The sequence below is a fragment of the Petaurus breviceps genome, unplaced genomic scaffold (assembly GCF_028583685.1).
Source record: "Petaurus breviceps papuanus isolate PSGF00001 unplaced genomic scaffold, PetGlider_PUasm1.0 175, whole genome shotgun sequence".
NCBI lineage: Eukaryota > Metazoa > Chordata > Mammalia > Diprotodontia > Petauridae > Petaurus > Petaurus breviceps.
In genome coordinates this window covers 2,775,931-2,797,770 of record NW_027185764.1, presented here as the reverse complement: position 1 = coordinate 2,797,770, position 21,840 = coordinate 2,775,931, and the positions used below count along the sequence as shown (strand labels likewise).

Sequence of the window (21,840 nt, the reverse complement as noted above, 5' to 3'; positions counted from 1 at the left end):
ATCTATCTATCTATCTATCTATCTATCTATCTATCTATCTATCTATCCATCTATCTTTCTATCCATCCGTCTGTCTGTCTGTCTATCTATCATCCATCTAATATATCTATGACATGGGGCATCCCATTTGCCCAATGCAAAAACTTTTTGTAGTCTAGAATTTCTTTTTATAGATAGATACATAGAGCATTTCTTAAAAGTGCTTACTACTAGCCAGAAACTGTGCCAAGAGCTAGACATACAAAGCTAAACAAATAAGACAGTGCTTACTTTCAAGAAGTTTACCCTATTGAGGAATTAGCCCAAAATTAGGTTTTGGATTTTTTTTAGCTCTCATTCAGGTTCTAAACTAAAGGATGTTGTTATCTACTTTTTTTGTGTGGTATTCATTAAGCTTTGCAGAGCTTAATGTACTATAAGAAGCTCCCAATCTGTGTGGCTTTGTAGCAGCAAGCACCCCAAGCGTGTCCTCAGGGTTTGCTGCCCATACAGGTTCTTGGATCTGCTTTGTTAAAGGAAAGCAACTCAAAATGGGTTAACAAGCTTACTTTAATCAGTCAGACATATATCGTTTACCTTGTTCAGGAGAAAATTTCAGCACCCCGAACTTCAAAAAGTATACAGGCAGAATTATCAAGACAGAAACAGATCAAGTAGACAGCTTTCCAAACTGTCTAGCCATTACATCCATACCCAGTCAACATCTGGGTTTCCACATCTGGGTTTTTCAAAGCCGGGGGACTCTCAACAATGGCTTCCCATAATTCAGATCAAATCACAGAACACTTCTCAAAGTGAGTCCCAAAACAAAGCTACACATCAGGGCTTATATAGCCTTCTCCTGGCTCAGAGAATGTAACAACCTTATTGACTCACTGGCCAATCAAGAAGTATCTACTGAAAAACAAGCCTCCCTCCCCAGGCTTCAGGTGCATTTTAGCCTAGGGGCAGGGAAGATCTTCCAAATTTGCATTCCCATTACAGGCTTCTGTTTCATTGACTCCTGACATATTGGCCAAAGACAGCTAAATTGCAAGACAAGAGCCAATGTGATATGAATAAGCAGGAGTCAAAGAAATGTGGAAAATGGATCTCCGGGACTCAGTTTCCCTTTCTGTAAAATGAGAAGATAAGCTCAAATGATTTCTATGGTCCCTTCCTGACCTCAATCCTATGCCTCTGCTGTTATGGAAGGCAATGAAAGTACAACATCTGCTAATTATTTTAAAATTAAAAATAGATTATATGAGCAAAAAACCATGAAGATATACATGCTGAGAATTTATTTATCTGGATAGATTTGAGGTCTGGTGCATGTGGTGTTTATAATTCAGACTATTTCAACACCACAGATTCAAGTATGGAACATATTCCCATACTTGAACATTATGTGCTGGTCCTAGGGAGCTGTCATGACTTTTGGCTTATGAGTGGGTTCCTCAGAGTTGTTCTAATGAATATTTCTCTCTTGATGATTTGTAATTTTGAACCATTTTTCAGCTTGTAGTTTGTATTTCATCTTTTGAAAGCCACTTGTTTATACCCTCTGGCTAGGTGGCACAGTAGAGTTCTAGACTTAGAGGCTGGAAGACTTGAATTCAAATCCTGCCTCAGACAGTTATTTATTGGGTGACACTGTCACTTAGCTGCTCTCAGCCTCAGTTTCTCCATCTGTAAAATGGGGATAATAATAGCCTCTTCCCCTGAGGATTATTGTGAAGAAAATAATTTATTTCTGTATCTCACTTTGTAAACTTTAAAGCACGATATAAATCGTAGCTACTGTTAGTATTGTTTAGAGAATGACAATCTAATAGATCAGTACCAATTCAGTATAGATTTTAGATATCCCAACTTTTATTAGAATTGTTTAATGCAAAGACTTTCCTCAATCCATATTTTTCCTTTTAATTCTAGTTACATTGATTTTATTTATGTAGAATTTTAAAATTTTAGATAATTGAGATAGTCTATTTTTTCTTTCCTAGCCTTTGTAGTTTATTCTTCCCCATCCCTGAACATTAAAGATACAACCTTCTGTTTTTCTCATAATGTTTGATGGTGTATCTTTTTAGATTTAGATCATTAATCAGTCTTCTGAAATTTACATGCTACAGTACACTTAACTAAATCCATCTTCTGCGAATGTTTCCTAGTTTTCACAATAGTTCAGTCTTCTAAAGGGAGAGACCCAGTAATTTCTTGCATCGATTGACTGACGAGGGTGTTTGCTAACAGGTATTGTTAATCCAATTAATTGATTCCAGTGTCCTAGTCAAAATGGAGCCAAAGATAAGTTGATCTTACACATATTTGATAATGCATAGTAGCTTTTGTGCTTCATAACATCAGACATATATGGTGCACTTTAGTACACTAATGCGGAGTTGTCAAATATGCAGCCTTACAAGGCCGCATGGTGAGTCAAACCAGATTAAAATACAACTGGGAAATATTTAACAAAATAAATAAAAATACAATAAAACAAATATAATGTTAGTATATTGTTTTCTTTTTAAAAATCACATTTTTATTTCATTAAATATTTCCTAATTGTATCATACATTTTAAAAAATATTCATTTAAAAAAAGTTTTGAGTTCCAAATTTTCTCCCTCCTGTCCCTTTCTCACCCATAGAGTATGTGGTTTTCTAAATAAATGTATGTGTGTATGTATGTTTATATATTCATACACACTATATATATATGTATACACATGCATGTATATACACAAAAAGATGCCCATAGGAATCCTTAGGATGGTCTACTTGTCCCTATTTCTAGGGGAGTTTGATACCACACTTTTCTAAAGGAACTGTGAGCTCATCCAAAAAGAAAGATGGTAATTATTCTACACCTGCCCATTCTGTCCAGCGGTTATCCATGTATTTCCAAAAATTTACCAAAGAGGGTCCCCCGAGCTCACTAGGGGCCTTCTTTTAGTTCTCTTGATGTTGTGTGGATGGCTTGCAGTGTTCTCTGTCCCTCACTTTTGTTATGTGATTTGCCCACATTTTCCTCAGTCACACTCTGCTGACATTCCTTATATTTCTGTGTCATCATCTGTTTGTAATGTGTTGTCTGCTTTTGCCTGCCTTATAGTCATTTAGGTATGATGCTTTTTGGGTTATACTCAGCTTTATTTTGTTGGAGTCTGCAGTATTTCAGGTGTTGTAGTCTTATGCTATCACCAGATTCATTTTATTTATGTATAACTTTAAAATTTAATTTAAAATCACCAGAAGAATATCAGTGTTAAAGATATTGGTGTTCAGTTCAGAGAGAAGCCTGGACTCAGTAAACAAAGTGCACAATTGCCCAAAGGGGGTCCAATCTTCTCTCATTTCAACTTTGAACCCAACTAATTTTCTATTTTCAATGCCTGTCCAAAGTATGTGTATTAATGGACCAACTTGATGCATTGTTTATCCTATTGCATATCATAATCTAGACCAGGGGTGGGGAACCTGAGACTTCAAGGCCTCATGTGGCCCTCTAGGTCCTCAAGTGTGGCCCTCTGACTTAGTCCAAACTTCAAAGAACAAATCCCCTTCGTGAAAGGATAATAAAAGGATTTGTTCTAGAAAACTTGGACTCAGTCAAAAGGTTGCACCCAAGGACCTAGAAGGCCACATGTGGCCTTCAGGCCACAGGTTCCCCACCCCTGGTCTAGACTATAGGCATTCTTTGTCGAAAATTAAGTTTAAAAATTCTGAATTTAACGAACATGTCTAAAATTGTATGTCTTGTTTTGTTCATTGAGTACATCATCCCACAGACAGGAGTAACATGCTTTATCATCTCTGTAATACTGGGTGGTCATTACATTGATCAGGGTTTTTACATCCTTCAAAGCTGTTTTTCTTTACAATATTATTGCCATCGTACAAGTTTGTCTCCTGCTTCTGGAGTAGGGGCATTTTTAATCCTCTCGTTTTTTCCTCAGTGGCTAATCAGCCCAACCTCTTTTGAATGGTTGTAGATTTTATTTATGAGGCTCTGTGGCATTCTGGGGTTTCAGACAATCTACATAATGTCATCCATAAAACAGGAACATCTGTAGGGCCTCACCAACTATAAGGATTCCTTTTTCCATTTTGATTCTGCACTTGGACCTCCTTCAGGACAATGGTGGAAACATTTGGCAAGTCTATTTCTTGTCTTATACCTTGATTTATATTAATATACTTAGGGTCATGGAACAAAATTATCTTTGTTGTTTCATCTAACAGGGAATCATGTTGGATTTTGGCAGGTATGGTAGCCACTTGTAGGAGGAAAATAGATACTTTGTTGTAGTTAACATCAAATAAGCATAATGAGCCATTTATCTCTACTGTTCTCTCAGTTATGTGGATGTCAGGATGTGGTCTGCTATGGAGTACAGCCTCTAAACATGGGAAATCTCCCCAGACCTGAACACAAGCAACCCGAAGGATAACCCAAAGTTTCCTTTCCTTCAAATGTCTGTCTTAGTTCCCTCCTTCCATATTTCTCAAAGAGTTATCTCTACTCTTTCCTTTCACTCCTGATTTCTTTAAGATCACAAAGCACCTAGATAAGGCGGGTGAAGCCTGAGTGTTACTGACTTGAAACGAATTCTAGACCTTCAGACTCCAACTACAATGGTCTTTTCATTATATCATGCTGTTTTCCTTCCTTTCTTTCTATTTCCTACCTCTCCACTCCCTTCCTCTCCACCAGATTGATGTTTTAACTTCAGAGCAATTTTGGTCTAAACCAAAGCATTTGAATGAAAAGGAAAAAAATCAACAAAAACAGAATTTGTCTTTGTAGTTTTTCCTGCATTCTGACTGTGTTTATTTACCATGGGTTGGTACCTCCTTAAAACATGTTTGATAAGAGGAGAAAAAGAGATCTCTACTTGAAATCCTGTATAGGACTGCCACAATGAAGGCCTTCTTTACCTAACTGAAGCTTCCTTATGAGCTTCCATATATAAATACATATGTATATACACACATATCTATGTATGGATATGTATAGACAGACACATTTTTTCATGATAAAAGATTTGGTAGGTCACTACTTAGTGCTATTCAATACGCTTCAGGGTCTCCATGAAGACTGGTATACTTTTGTAATACTTAGTAATGGAGTCCTGATTGTCTTTATTTTCTTTTAAAGAATTGCTATTAATTAACTGATGCATTTTGGTTTTGACACAGCAGACCTGCCCACTACAAACTCACAAACAATCACTTTTAAAGTCTAATCCCTGAGAATTATAAAGAAAAACCACTTGAAAGATCTTGTGAATGCTATTAATAGTACATACCAGTTTTTACTTTCCTAGTTGGCTGCTCCAGGAAAGGGTGTTCACTTTCAACAGAGCAATTTAATGTCAACATTATTTAATGTATTTGACCTGATATTAATTGCTGTTTAATGTTGTCTGCATTTACCTTGTGGTAGTCAGTGTGTTGTCTTTTGGATTACTGTTGATGTTTTTCCCCATTCTGTATCACTTCATGTCAGTCATTCCATGTTCTTCAGAATTCTGTATACTCATAATTCCTTAGAACACTAAGAACATTCAATTCATATTCCTCAGTTCTTCAACCATTCTCCAATCATGGGATACATGGTTTGTTTTAAACTTTTTTGCTGTTAAAATTGTGTGGCTATGACTTTGTGTACAGGTAAGTCTTTTCTTTCTGTTCTTATTAAAAAACTATTGTGATGATCCAAAGACAGTATTAGAACATTTGATTATTTAACATCTTTGGGGTATAAATCCAGTAGTGGGATCCCTGGCTCAACGGCTATGAACAACTTAGTAATAAATGTCTATTTTGAGAAAGCAGTATTTCCATTTATTGACAATTTCTTCTTCTGGCAAGAAAATGGGCTACTTAAGGCAGTCTTATGTCACTGATACTCTCTTAAAAATGTGAAGAATGCAGCAACTACAAAAGTCTGCTTAAAAAATTATGCATTTCATGGGTATTTTGTGTTTCCCACAGGGAGTATTGCTAAATGTTACCTGCCATGAATGTTGTTCATTAGCAACTAATCAAGGGTCCTGTGAAAGTTAGTGATTTACTTTTATGAGTTTTATTTCTTAATTAATCAGTATTTATTTATTGCCTTTTTTTGAAGGCAGCTGGGGTTAAGTGACTTGCCCAAGGTCACACAGCTAGTTTTTGTGTTAAGTGTCTGAGGTTGGATTTGAACTCAGATCCTCCTGATGCCAAGGCTGGTGCTCTATTCACGGTGCCTCCTAGCCGCCCCTGATTAATCGGTATTTAGAAACTTTTTCCATGGGTCTTGCTCTTGTGTCAAGTGGGCTAGACTGGGTATTTGTAATATTTTGGAAACACTCAAGACCCAAAAAAGTCAAATCTGACATTTTCTACTTCTTACCTAGAAGTGACTTCTCTTTCCATGCAGTCACTTTGTCTCAAACTGAGAGAGAATACATCTTATATGGTTGGGGAGGCCAATCAGTAAGAATTTATATCCTGAGGGAAAATGAGTACCAAATGTGTGGGTTTCCATGGAAAATCCAAATGTAAGATCTGGATGCCATTTCAGGATTCCAGCTCATTCCACCCTGCTTAGACTATAGTAGTCACCTAATGAATACTCGTCAATTGATTGACTGATTGATTTCAAATGTAGGGCTCATCCAGATTGTGAAGTTTATTTCTAGCGTACAATTTTTCTTTGTGATTAAGAGCAGACCTGCTGAGTGCTGGGCTGTGCTAATACAAAAAACCTTTTCTTTTTCTTTTCTGGGGGATGGCACTCATATTAGGCACCTTTCATTCTGAAATTTTTCCCTCTCACCTGTTCCATCTTACCCTTTAATAAAAAAACCAAAAACCAACTTTCCTGCCTCTTGATTGTATAGCTAGGCCTTTCCAGATTCATCCCTAGCAGCTCCCTGGCTGTAGAAATAGCAAACTAATCAGACATACCTGAGTTAGAACTCTCCCCCTTTTCAATAAAGACCCTGACTTCCTTATTACCAGCTGAGTAATTTTTTTTAACTTTTTTTTGTTGCCTTTTTTGGAGGCAATTGGGGTTAAGTGACTTGCCCAAAGTCACATGGCTATTTTTTGTGTTAGGTGTCTGAGGCCAGATTTGAACTCAGGTCCTCCTGACTCCAGGGCCGGTGCTCTATTCACTGTGCCATGTAGCCGCCCAACCAGCTGAGTTATTGATAGGCCCTGATGCAGAGAGGATGAAGGATTCAGATTATCTCATATATATATATATATATATTTATGTATATATATATGTGTATGTATATATGTATGTGTATATGTGTGTATGTATTTTTCTAGGAGGAATCAATGAAGATCAGCAGAGGATTGTTGTGCCAAGAGAGAAAGTCAGAAGGTGATCTCTTGAGGATAAAGAGATTTCCCCTCTTTTCCTCTTCCTTCCCTCTCCTTTGCCCCCTGTCCTTTTCCTTTTGCTGAGGCTCTGAAGGTCTCTATAGTTGTTCCTCTCCCCTGCCAGAACCTTAACCCCAGGTGTTTTAACTTGGGACTAGGATTTTTCCTTATATGAACTACATGCATCATATTAAAGGATCTTTTTACATTACTGGCCTATGTGACTATTGGGAAAATGAATGAATGAATGACAGAATAGCTATTTAAGGTCTTTCCCCCAAATGCTGGGATAGATTGGCATAGGGATTCTCTCTTTCTCTATGTTTACACACACATATGTATACATGTGTATATGTACACACATGTATGTATATATCTGTGTATACTTATGTGCATATTACACACACACACACTTTCACACATATCTTTTATTAGACATTGTTGAGTTTTCCCAACTTTTGTTGCCGCTTTCTGCTTTTCTAAGCTTTCTAGAAAATGTCAATATATAATTTTATGACTTGGAAACTTTGCACCTAATAAAAAATCCATATCCAAATAAGCTCCATAAGAGTGTGTTCCAAGGTATAAAATTTATGTTTTGGTATCCTTAAGGCACTCAGTTATTTCTTTATATACCTTGTGTAGCTTATACCAAGGTGTTCTCATCATTTAAGATGAGCTCACTGTTCAATTAACTTTATTTAAACTAAAAAAAAAATTATTTCACCCAATTACTTGTAAAAAACAGTTTTTAACATTCTTTTAAAAAATTTAGAGTTCCAAATTCTATCCTTTTGTCCCTCTTCGCCCCCTCCCTGAGATGATAAGCAATCTGATACAAGTTATACATATGTAATTATGTAAAACACATGTTCAATTAACTTAAAAAAATTCTAATTGATTAATTCTTGGAATATGTCTTGTTTCCATATGAGACACTTCTCATTCAACACTCAGACAAACCTTCCCAACAAAATGCCTTTCTTGAATACATTTATGGAGAACACCATAATGGAATAGTGTGACTATATACCACGTTAGTATTTTAATCATTATTGATGGAGAAGAATGTGTTTTGATGGATAGCCTGCTACCAACATTGTCCATTGTATTTGAGAAGGGTTGTTGCCTCTCTGAATTCTTTTTATTTACATTGAATTTATTTTTCTTTTGCCTCTGATTTCTTTACTCTGTGTCACTTCCCCCATATCTTCTGATGTTTCTTTGATCTTTATATTTACTGTTACTTACATTAATCTTTCATGTCATTCATCCACCCCCCCACCCCCCACTGTCGGGCATATATTTTGTTTCCAGCATTTTATTGTCGCAGATACAATTGCTTTGTATATTTTTACATGTGTAGGGCTTTCCTTGTTGTCATTACCTCCTTTGGGCCATCCTAGGACCCAGGTGAACTATTGATTGCCACTATTTAAAAAAATCTACTCCCATTTCTGTTTGGCCTCCTCAGAACTTCTTTGCTTGGTCTGGAGTTTGTTTCCTTGTGTTTTTATTTTATTATTCTACCTTTGTTCTAAAACTTGAAAATGAAAGCCCACAGGGTTTGCAAACTATGTTAACTACTCATATGGCTATTGGTGGGTCAGTGCTTGGTGCAAATTTGGACAGGCAGGATTGGTCCCCTGGTGATCCAAGTGACACAGTCTCTTTCAGTAACCCCCTCAGTAGTGGAATCTCTAGGTGGAAGCATATGGACTGTTTTGTACCTTTTCTTTTACAATTCCAAATGTTTATCAGACTGATTATATTACCTCATATAAACTGGTTATGTTAACTCATATTAACTTCCAGCAGTGAGTTAATGTGCTTCTCTATCTACAGGTAACTTTGTGCAATGAATTAGTTGAATGCCGTTAGTTTTTCAGCCACTTCCCATTTCAGCACCAGTTAGTACTGTTTACTTTAAATGTAAATTTACTTTACTGTAAACACTTAGCTTTCAGTGGTTTGGCCTTGATATTTTAATTAGTGTTGATGTGGTTGCAGATATTTCCAGATTCTTTTTTACCTTTCTGATCCATTGATACCAAGTTACATTTTCACTCCCACAGAATGAGACTAATAGTTATTTTTCTCTTCAGTCTCAGAAGTCCTGGATTGAAGGAGTCTTCGACAAACGGGAGTGTACCTGCATTATACCCTGCTCAAAAGATCCTCACAGGTATAAAGTTTAATGTATAATTTTTATATGTGGATAACCAAACATAGCATTTAGGACACTGAACAGCAAATATGAAGACTCATTTGAAAACTTAGTTGTGTTTGTTTTAAGGATTCAGAAATATTTCTGGAGAATTTAGCTGGGGGGGAAATATTTGAAATTTTATGTAAAGTCATCTTTTAAAGAAGGCACACTTTATCTTACCTTAAGGACTGACCCAAAGAAAATAGATTTAATCTCCTCTGTATATTTTTCCTCTGTCTACTAGAATCTTTGCTCTTATCTCAATTCTACTTTTCTCCCTTAATAATCAGAAGTTATCCCAATTATTGGGGCAGGTCGGTGGCACAGTGAATAGAGCACCAGGCCTAGAGTCAGGAATACAAGAATTCAGATGTGACCTTAGAAACTTACGAGCTGTGTGACCTTGGGCAAGTTACTTAACTTTGCCTCAGTTTCCACATCAGTAAATAAGCTGAAGAAGGAAATGTCAAACCACTCTAGTATCATTGCCAAGAAAACCGCAAGTGGGACCATGAAGAGTGAGGCACAGCAGAAACAACTGAACAACAAATCCCTACCACGTCTTCAAATCTTACTCTCATCTTGATTTTTTTTTTTAAATGGAGAAAAACCTAGGATCTCATGTCGAAACTACCCAGAGAATATTTGAGGTGGAAAGGGCAACCCAGAGAAGTGGGCTTTACTCTATAAAATGTTGCCCAGGCTTTGCTTGAGGGAGAGAAAAATCCAGTGATCAGGTCAAAGAAAAGTAGGTGTGTGTGTGTGTGTGTGTGTGTGTGTGTGTGTGTGTGTGTGTATGTGCTGGGTCAGGAGGGACAAAGAATTCACAACTTCTTAACTGGCAAATGCAGTTCCTCGTTGTTAATTAATCTTATCACAGTTACTCTTTATTTTCTAAAGTGAAAGTACATTCAAAGACTTATTGCCAAATCTGTTCAATCACAGATGTGTTATCTGTGTGAATGGCAGACTAAAATTAATTAAAATGTACAGATAATCCCTAATAATCTTCATTTTCCATTACTTAACTCTGACTGACTTGTGCTTAATTTCGATACTCCTCATCCTTTAGAAGTGACAGCTGGTAGTGGGAGATGGATAAATGTCTGTCAGTCAACAAGAATTCATTAGATGCTCGCTATCTGCCAGGGAAGAAAAGCAAAAACATCAGCCTTGACCTCAGGTAGCTCATACATGAATGTGGAAGGTAACATACAAATGACTGTGTACATATGAAATATAGACAGGGTAAATGGAAGGTAATTCCAGAAGGAAGGCCCTGGGAGGTGGGACTAGGAAAAATTTCCTATAGAAGATGGGATTTGATCTGAATTTTGAAGGAAGCCAGGAGGTGGAAAGGAGGAGAGAGGAATTCAGGCATGGGAAGCAGTCACTGGGCAATTGGGTGGCACAGTGGATAGAGCCCTGGTCCTGAAGTCAGGAAGACTCATTTTCCTGAGTTCAAATCCAGCCTAAGACACTTGCTAGCTGTGTGGCCCTGGGCAAGTCACTTAATCCTGTTTGACTCAGTTTCCTCATCTGCAAAATGAGCTGGAGAAAGAAATGACAAACCACTCCAGTGTCTTTGTCGAAACCCCAAATGGGGTCACAACTGAAAATGACTAAACAAAAACAGTGTCAAGCTCAACTAGACAGTCACTGAAAAAGCATGGCGTTGGGGAATAGCATGTCAACATCTGGGAGACTATGGAGTTTGAATAGTCTACCAGGATTGTTGTTTCTTGAAAAATTGAGAAGAAACTTCCTTTTTCTTAAAACAACAACAAAACAGTAGATGGAGATTGTAGTCCAGTTTTTTCCCTATGACTTCCACTATATTTCTAGATTCATTTAGCTATTTGGGCATGTATTCCATTATTCTTGTTCAGTATTAAGTTGTTATGGTTCATTGCATATAGAGCTTTTTCTTATCTTCTTGAGTAGAGAGCTGAGGCTGTCTTCTTAGTTACTTATTTACTGGTCACTCCCTTAAGTGTGACTAACAAAATGACAAGAAATTCATTTTACTTGGCCTCCAAAAAAGTTTGCCAGATGCTTACACCTATGAAAAGAAGACTCTTCTTATAAAATGTGAGATTGCCATCATAGGACCTTGAACATCTAGAAAATGGTTTAAAATGATGTAAATTACATATCCTCAGACCTAACAGCTTAGAAAGTATTATAATCAGTTGCATGTTTGGTTCAGTATGGGTTATAGTTTTTATGAAAAAGGTGATTATTAACTTCTTACAGTTCCCAAAACACACATAACACAGACACAAAAACAAACAGTCTAATAAGTTGGAGCTTAAGAATATGCTTTCCTGGCCCTGGAATCAGGAAGACCTGATTTCAAATCCAGCCTTAGACACTTACTAGCTGTGTGACCCTGGGCAAGTCAATTAACCCTGCTTGCTTCAGTCTTCTCATCTGTAAAATGACCTGGAGAAGAAAATGGCAAACCACTCCAGTATCTCTGTCAAGAAAACCCCAAATAGGGGCATGAAGAGTCTGATGTGACTGAAATGACTGAATAACAAAAAGAATCCATGAAACAGAAATCAATTAATATATATGTTTCTCCCACTTCAAATTTTTACCTAGTAAGTATAGGTCAACTTAATGATGAGACATGAAAAATGAAATCTAGAGATAGTTCTAAGCTCTGCTTTTTGGGGCATCCAGGTACTATAATGGATAGAGAACTGGTCCTAGAGTCAGAAAGGTCTGGGTTAAAATGTGACCTCAGGTATTTAGTAGCTGTGTGACCCTGGACAAGTCACTTAACTCTCCTTTGCCTCAGTTTCCTCATTTGTAATATTATACTCATACTTATGATGATGATGATGGTGATTATATAGTAATATTATTAGTAATAATAATAATAGTACCTACCTCCCAGGGTTGTTGTAAGGATCAAATAAAATAAAAATTGTAATACATTTAGCATAGTGCCTGACACATAGTAAACACTGTATAAATAAATGTTAGCTATTATTTTTAATATTAGCTTTGACTTCCTTCTTACCAACCTATTCATACCTGATAATAAGGAGAAAATCAGAATGATTAACCTTTGTAGTTATCTGGTCAAACCTCTTCATTTTGCAAATGAAGAAGCTGAGACTCAGTGAGAGGAAGTGACTTAGCAAGGTAGTGGAGGAAATTTAAGAGAATGGGGGGATTTGAAACTAGATCCCATGTCTTTTTATTGCACCAACCTGCTTCCCATCTTTATCTTTTCTTTTCTTTTTTTTTTACCTTTTGGTTGAGACTGAATGGAGAAATATCTAAAAAGTCAGGCAGTTCTCCATGTACAACCTAGACAAAGGTTTCTGAATAAACTGTAATCCCTTGGATCAGATCTCTGGTGTCTGGCATTTTTCTTGACCACAGTTCTTTGTTAGTCAAGATTTCTTTCTTTAAAAATCTATTTGCCAGCTAGTTAGAGAAAGCTCCAGGAGGGAACATGTGATTTTCAGTCGAGTCAGGGTATGATGTTGTCTTATATTCTGATCTTTTGAAGGTAGGTAATCAGTATTTGGTAGTTATGTTGATGCTATTAAATAGAATGTGAGATAAATTCTTCACACACCCCAGAACAGAGAGTTCACTGCGAATATATTCCTAAGAAAACAATAGTTGTACCTATCTGAAAGCTTCATTGGTATTAAAATTTATGGATCAATTAATTAATAGCTGTTTTTATCTATTCTTTTAGATGCAATGCAGAATGTCAAGTGTGCCAGAATTTAATAAGGTAAGATTAAAATAAGGAAAAAAGAATCACCATGTGACTTAGGATAAGTCATTTTAACTTGTTCCTCTGGTAGTGTTTGCCATAGGGCACAGAACACCAAAACTAGAATCAGGAAGGCTCATCATCCTGAGTTCAAAGTCAGCCTCAGACACTTGCTAGCTGTGTGATCCTGGGCAAATCACTTAACCCTGTTTGCCTCAGTTTCCTCATCTGTAAAAATGAGCTAGAGAAGGAAATGGTAAACCACTCCAGCATCTTTGCCAAGAAAACTCCAAATAGGGTCATAAAGAGTTGAAAATGACTGAAAAGCAACTAGACAACAACAAATGTGTTTAACAAATTGTCATTGGATAAGTGTAAAGTGGGCTTCATTCTTCTTCTATTGATAAGAGTGTGTAGCTTTTTTTTTTTAAAGAAAGAGAGACTTTGGGAGTAAAACTTAGCCAAGGTAAGCTTCATTCCTACATATTTCTTTAATTTTTTTTTAGTTTTAAATTCTCCTACACTCATCATCCCCTCCCCCATACATTGAGAGGGCAAGCAACATGGTACCCATTATACATCTGAAGTCACACAAAACATATTTCTATGTTAGCTGAAAAACAAATTTTGAGACTCATTCTATACTCTGAGTTGTTCATCTCTGAATAATGAGGAGGGTATTTTTTTTTGTTTGTATTTTTTGTTTGGTTGTGTCTGATCTCTGTAACCCAATATTGGGGTTTTTTTTGGCAAAGATAAGTGGAGTGGTTTGTCATTTCCTTCTCCAGCTCATTTTACAGATGAAGGACTGAGGCAAACAGGATTAAGTGACTTTCCCAGGGTCACGTAGCTAGTGAGTGTCTGAGGCCTGGTTTGAATTTATGAACATGAATCTTTCAGATTCCAAGCCCCGTGTTCTAGCCATTGCACCACCTAGCTGCCCAATGAAAAGGGTAATTAGTCCTCTGCTAGCCTGTTTGGTCATTATGCTGATCAGTGTTTTTAAGTCTTTTAAAAATCATTCACTGTGATTTTTTTTTTTCTGTGTTTCCTGACTAGGACTTGGTTTGATTCTATCATTCTGCCTGGTGTGTTTTCTAGATCTGCTTGGAGAGGTGTGTGTGTGTGTGTGTGTGTGTGTGTGTGTGTGTGTGTGTGTGTGTTTGTTTTGGGAGGGGGAGCAGGAGGGAGACTCTTAGTACTTGCTCTAGAATGGGAAAACTGCACTTCTCAAGTTCTGGGTGTTATTTAATATTAGTACTATGTATTGCACCAGTGTTTTTTATGTTAATATTATTGTGCATAATTCACAGGCTAGAACTAACAAGAGGAATTTATGGAAGGGAATGTATCATCTAGAGTTATGGAAGGGAGTAAAATGTAGGTTAGAAAAGGATGTCATTGCTCCTTCTTTCTCCTAACCTATTTTGAAGTATCCCTTACTCCATGGAAAGCCTCTTAAAACAAAGTAAAACAATTAAGCAAAACTGACCATATAGCCTCATCTGAAAGGGCACCCAACATTCCACATATGTAGTAACCTCTCCTAAACCTTTCTATTAAAAAAATTAATGAACAGTAATCTATTTTCTTACCTTCTAACTTCCTTATAGTATTTTAAAAAAGGGGAAAATAATTTTTTTTTTGCTTTTTGGAGGGCAATTGGGGTTAAGTGACTTGCCCAAGGTCACATGGCTAGTTTTTGTGTTAAGTGTCTGAGGCTGGATTTGAACTCAGGTCCTCCTGACTCCAGGGCTGGTGCTCTATTCACTGTGCCACCTAGCCACCTTAAAAATAAACTTCTTATAACAAATACATATAATCAAGTAAAACACCTTTTCTAATTTAATGTACACAAATTTCTGTCTATTGATATAGATATGTGTATAATTTTGTATGCCAAATCTATCACCTTTTCTATTTAGGAGGGAGATAGTATGTTTCATTATCAGTCCTCTAGAATCATGGATGGCCATTGTATTGATCATAGTTTTTACTTTTTTCAAAGTTTTTTTTTACATTGCTATTATTATATAAAATGCATATGACTTTGTCACTATTAAGTTTAATCTCATTAGATTCAGCTCCGTGAAACCTTTTTGAATTCCAATTCTGTCATTTGACTTTTTCACTATGGCTTCTAGATCTGGGTTTAGCAGATCTGAGAAGCAGGCTGTCTGTGCCACATTGATAAAAATGAGAAACCAAATAAGAACAAAGACAGCCCATTGTCACTGTCAAATGAAGACAGCCCTCAACTGTGCCATCAGTCCATTCATCACCTCTCTCTAGGTCTGATCATTCAACCATTTCTAAATCTGACTAACTGTACTTATATTCATTTCACATCTTTCTGTCGACAAAGATTTCAAAGGAGACTGTCAATTGCTTTGCTAAAATTCAGGTATACTACAAGATAAAAGAATCTCAGAGCTAAAAGAATGGCAGAGACTATCTAATCTTTTTCCTTAGCAGGCATCCTCTCTACAAAATACCCGATAAGTGGTCATCTGGATGTTGTTTGAAGTGAGGGACAACCCACTACCTCTGACTAGTTAAGATGTTTTCCTTTTGTCAAGCATAACTCTGACTTATTCTTTGTAGCTTTCACGTGTTGCACGGTTCTCCCTTCTAGCCCAAGTGGAACAAGGGAAATCTCTTCCAAATGACAGGCCTTCAAATACTTGAAGAAAATTCTCTCATGTCTCCCCTAAGTCTTCTTTTCTTTAGACCAAACATTTCCAGGTTCCTTCAAATGGTGTTTCTATGACTTGATCACAAGTCTCTTTGGTATCCTCTGGGTGCTCTCCCTACTGTCAAGTTCCTTCCCATAATGGGGTACAGAGAACTGAACATAGCCCCCCAGATGTGGTCAGATAAAGGAAGAACATGATAGAACAACCCTTTACTTAGTTTTGCACATTATGCTTCCCTTAATATAGTCTAACATCATATTAGTGTTTTTTTGGGGGGGATGGTGGAGGGTAAGGACTACTTTATCATACTTGACTCAGGAATTTGTAATCCACCAAATTCCCTCTAGATCTTTCCCAGAAATCACAGTGGATAGAGTGCTTGATTTGGAGTCAGGAAGACTGGAATCTTTCAAATTGTGTCTTGGATATTTATTAGCTCAGGGCAGTTTTCTTTACTCAGGGCAATTCACTTAAATCTCTCAGCCTCAGTTTCCTCCATTGAAAAATTGGGATAATAATAGCACCTACCTCAGGGGTTTTTTATAAGGATCAAATGAGGTGTCATATAGACCATACTTTAAAAACCTTCAAGTGTTACATAAATGTGATGTTGATAATTTACTGCTGTGTAGCTGAATTTCTCTCATTTCATTCTACTGAAGTTTGTTTTTTAAAAATCCAAATGAAAACTTTACATTTAATCTTTTTAAATTTTATCTTCTTAGGTTTAGCCTAAAGAATTGTTTGGGGGGATGAAAAGCAATTTCTTAAGCACTTTTATGTGGGAAGCACTGAGCCAAACACCAGGGTTACAAATAGAAAAAAAAAACCCAACAATGGAATTCCTTCGATCTAGAAGTTTACCTCCTTTTTTTAAACACTCCTGAAAAATATTTTTATTGATGTCTTTTGTTTTTAGGTTGCCTACACATTCCCCTTTAAGTCTTCCAGAGATCCATTCCTTATAACAAAGAATTTTTTTAAAACAAGGAGGAAGAAAATAATTCGGCAAAGTCAACAAATCTCTCTTTATCTCCTTCCTTCCTTCCTTCCTTCCTTCCTTCCTTCCTTCCTTCCTTCCTTCCTTCCTTCCTTTCTTCCTTCCTTCCTTCCTTCCTTCCTTCCTTCCTTCCTTCCTTCCTTCCTTCCTTCCTTCCTTCCTTTCTCTTTCTGTGTATCTAACAATGTTTTTACTGATGTTATATGGAATGTTTACCCATGAATTCACATCTCTGGAAGAAAAGTCTTCTGTCTCTTGTTTGCGACCCAATTTGTTCTTTACAATTTCATAATATTGTCTTTTGAATAAATATTTTGTGTTTATTCTTTCCTTTTATCCTATAGTTATTGTGTATTTGTTTCCCTGGTTCCGTTTGCATGTCTCTCTGTACTAATTATGTTCAACATTTCTTACATTACTGTAATATTCTGTTATATTCATATACCATGTTTTGTGTTGCCATTCTCCAATCAATGAACATCTACATTGTAATTCTTGGCTATAACAAAAAATATTGTTGTTAGCCTTTTTGGTGTATATGGAGTCTTTCTTTTTATTCAGTGACCTTCTTGGGAACATGCAACTTTGTCTCAAAGAGTATGGACATTTTAGTCATTTCAATTGGGTAATTTCAAATTGCTTTCCAGAAAGGAAAGCATGTATCAGTTCACCAGCTAATTCACCAGTTTCACTAACAGTGCCTTAATTTTCCTGCCATTCTAAAACCTTTCCTTTTTATTTTCTTCTTTTTGGAGGGGGGAAGACAAGGCAATTGGGGTAAAATGACTTGCCCAATGTCACACAACTACCGTGTTTCCCTGATAATAAGACCTATCCCGAAAATAAGCCCTCCCCTTACTGTGTAAGATTCCTCTAAAATAAGCCCTATTGAGATTGCTACTGTAGTGAAGGTGATCCCCTGCGCTACACGCTACATTACGGTACCCTCTGTATGCACTGTTCCCCCCCCCCGTGAAACGCACGCCACGCTCCGAGCTGCATCCAATCAGAGCTGCAGCAGTGAGCGTGTCATCCTGTTCTTCCTCAGTGATTTGCTTGCTGGCGCCATTGAGAGCAGTGCCACGGAGGAGAGCTGAGGCAGGACAACATAAGCCCTCCCCTGAAAATAAGCCCTCTGGTGTTTTTCTTTCCAAAAAAATTAATAAGACAGTGTCTTATTATCGGGGAAACATGGTAGTAAGTGTCAAGTATCTGAGGCTGCATTTGAACTCAGTTCCTCTTGATTTGAGGGCCGGTGCTCTATTCACTGCGCCACCTACCTGCCCCTACCTATAACCTTTCTAATAGAGAAGACTATTCCCTTTTGTCATCTTTGCCACTTTGCTAGGTGTGAGATGAAATCTTGGATTTATTTTGAGTTATATTTTTTATCACTAATGATTTGAAGCATTGTCTCATGTGATTGTTAATAGTTTGGAATTATTTTTGAGAACTTTTTGCTCATATCTTTTGACCACTTCTCTATTGGGGAATCGCCTTTGGCCACATACACTTCTGCTAAGGAGATATTTTTTGAATCCCATTTCTGCCATCTTCAAACTTGATAAATATGGTATATATATCTTTATCTAAATCATTGATAAAAATGTTTATTTTTAACATTCTTTTTTTATATTTTGAGTTTCAAATTCTTTCCACACCTTTAGCCCTTTCCCCACCCACTAAGAAGGCAAAAAATGTGTCAATTATTCATGTGAAGTCATGCAAAACATTTCCATATTAGCCATATAACAACAACAACAAAAAAAAAAGCAAGGGACAACTAGGTGGCATAGTGTATAGAACTCAGACCCCGGAGTCAGGAGGACCTGAGTTCAAATCTGACCTCAGACACTTGACACTTACTAGATCCTGGGCAAGTCACTTAACCCTGATTGCCTTGCCAAAAAACCAAAACCAAAACCAATGCGAAGAATACAAAGTGAAAAAGGTATGCTTCAGTTTGCACTTTGAGTTCATTAGTTCTCTGGTGGTAGATAGAACTCATTTTGATGAAAAATGTTTAGAAAAAATAGCATAGACTAATGTAGAACTTTAAGGACACTTCACTTGCGAATTTCTTCCAAGTTGATTTTGAACCATCAAAGACCCTTTTTAGTTTGGTCATTCAACTAGTTCTGAATCAACCAAGCTAGATAGTCTAGCTTATATTTTGCCATCTTTCCCATAGGAAATGGTATGAAAGACCCTAACGAAATTACAAAATATCTGTAACATTTTCTTAATCTGCCCATCTAGTAACCTTATGGAAAGAAAATGAAATTAGTTTAGCATTGGCTGTTCTCTGATCTTTATTTTTAAATATATATTTTATTGATAGTTTTTGTCTTCATATTACAGTCATTTTCTTCACTTTAACCTTTTGAACCCTCCCACGAGAGAAAGAAAAATAATTTAAGTTAGAACATTTGATGCTCTCTGATAATCATTACCTATTAAACCATGCTGACTCTTGGGTGTCACTATTTTCTTTTCTACAGGCATAGTAGGCAAATTTTTTAGTAATATGTCCTAGAATTTTACAATGTATTAAATTCAAGTTCACTGGCCTGGGGTTTGAAGAGGCCACTCTTGTGTCCATTTTTAAAAAAAATTAAGATATTTCCCTAACTTTTGTCAAGGTGTGTCATCTCTCCCTTTCTCCTGTATCTTTTTTTTTTTTGAGGGCAATTGGGGTTAACTGAGCTGCCCAAGGTCACACAGATAGGTTTTGTGTGTGTGTGTGTGTGTGTGTGTGTGTGTGTTAAGTGTGTGAGGCTGGATTTGAAGTCAGGTCCTCCTGACTCCAGGGCCGGTGCTCTATTCACTGGGCCACCTAGTCATCCCTTTCTCCTTTATCTTTCAAAGACCGATGACAGTTCCTTTGTGATAATATCTACCACTTCTTTCAAGATGCTGGGACCTAGTAACTTGAAGTTAGCAGAAACGTTGGGTGCTTTCTTTCTTTTTTTTTTTTTTTAAAGCAATTGGGGTTAAGTAACTTGCTCAAGGTTATATGGCCAGTTATTTCTGGGTGTGGTGCTGAGTATCTGAGCCCGGATTTGATCCCCAGGTCATCCCAACACTGGAGCCAGTGCTCTTACTCACTGTGCTACCTGGCTGCCCCAGATAGGTACTTTCTTAATACCTCTGTATTTATCTTCAGATAAAAACAAGTAGAATGCACATGGCATTCTTCTAATGGAACAGTCTTGTGAGTGACAGAAAAGGAAATGAAGTTAGCCTGACTGGCCTTGTCCTTGTAGTAATCACCATTTCCCTTTCTATCAAGTCAGACCCACCCAAGAAGATATAAACCAGAGCTTCTAAGGGTGAATATGAGAAGACTCGTCTGGAACAATTAAGCTTGCAATGACTTGAGGTTTAGAATAAATGTCACAAACAGCTTTGTTAGCTATGTTGAGGTAAAAATCCCTTTGTTGACATTTTCTACAGTAAAATTTTGCCAGATATTAAAGTTAAGCTCAATGGACTATAATAGTTTAAAAAACTCTTTTAAAAAATCATGAGGGGCGGCCAGGTAGCACAGCGAGTAGGAGCACCGGCTCCAGTGTTGAGAAGACCTGGAGATCGAATCCGGGGCTCAGACACTTAGCACCCACCCAGAAACACCTGGCCATGTAACCTTGAGCAAGTTACTTAACCCCAATTGCTTAAAAAAAAAAAATCATGAGACCATTTGTTTGCCTCTGGCCCAGTTACACCTCTGACATTCTCCACATTTCTCAGAGATAACCAATTAGGAGTCATATTTGCAAAGTATTTGCAGTACTCTGAGAGAGATTTCTTTCAGTGATGTTTTTTTCTTCAAACTTCTTCAGGAGAGTCAAATGTTTCCCTTTTCTTTCTTTGTACTACATTACATTCCCTTTTAGTTTTCTTGTTTAATATTTCCCAATCTGAAGGCCACTCGAGGAGTGGCACAGTGCATAGAACACTGGGCTTGGCATCAGGAAGATCTGAGTTCAAATTCCCCGACTGTGTGACCATGGGCAAGTTACATAACTGATGCCTGCCTCAGTTTCCTCATTTGTAAAATAGAAATAATAGTAGCATCTATCTCCCAAGTTGTTGTGGTCTTTATTGTAGGAGTATTTTTTCTTAGTTCCATCTCCCCTGTCCTGTATTTGCAAAGTCGATTTTTTGATCCAAGAGCAAAACTTTATATTTATTGCCATTAAGTTTCATTTATTTTATTTACTCCGGCCTGCAATTCCATCCTGTAGAAATCTTTTTGGGTCTTGATTCTGTTATCTAACATGTTAGTTATCCCTCTTAATTTGGTCATAATCAGATTTGACAAGCATTCCTTGTCTCATGAGACAACTTCCACTGATTGGGTATTTAGCCATTAATGATCAAGAGGGAGAAGGGAAATAAGTATTTACTAGTATGTGCTAGGCACTGAGCTAAGTAATTTTATAGATATTACCTCATTTGATCCTCACAACAACTTTGTGAGATAGCAGTTATTATCCCCATTGCATAATTGGAAGAACCTGAAGCAAACAAATTAAGTGACTTGCTCAGGGTCACACAGCTAGTAAGACTTGTGTGATGCTGGATTTGAGTTCAGATCTTCTAGGCTCCAGGCCTGGTGCTCTATCTCAGCCTCTTTGAGCAGTTCTTTCTTTCTTTCTTTCTTTCTTTCTTTCTTTCTTTCTTTCTTTCTTTCTTTCTTTCTTTCTTTCTTTCTTTCTTTCTTTCTTTCTTTCTTTCTTTCTTTCTTTCTTTCTTTCTTTCTTTCTTTCTTTCTTTCTTTCTTTCTTTCTTTCTTTCTTTCTTTCTTCTTCTTCTTCTTC

The 21,840-nt window shown here is 37.0% G+C and overlaps 1 protein-coding gene across 1 annotated transcript in view; it reads left to right on the top strand.

The window, feature by feature from the left end:
- Positions 1-21,840, top strand: part of TRPM6 (transient receptor potential cation channel subfamily M member 6) — a 209,344-nt gene that overhangs the window by 16,902 nt on the left and 170,602 nt on the right. Inside the window, exons 2-3 of the mRNA XM_069084606.1 lie at positions 9,473-9,552; positions 13,301-13,339. Of these exons, the coding sequence (XP_068940707.1) occupies positions 9,473-9,552; positions 13,301-13,339 (119 nt within the window). The remainder of the gene's footprint in view (positions 1-9,472; positions 9,553-13,300; positions 13,340-21,840) is intronic.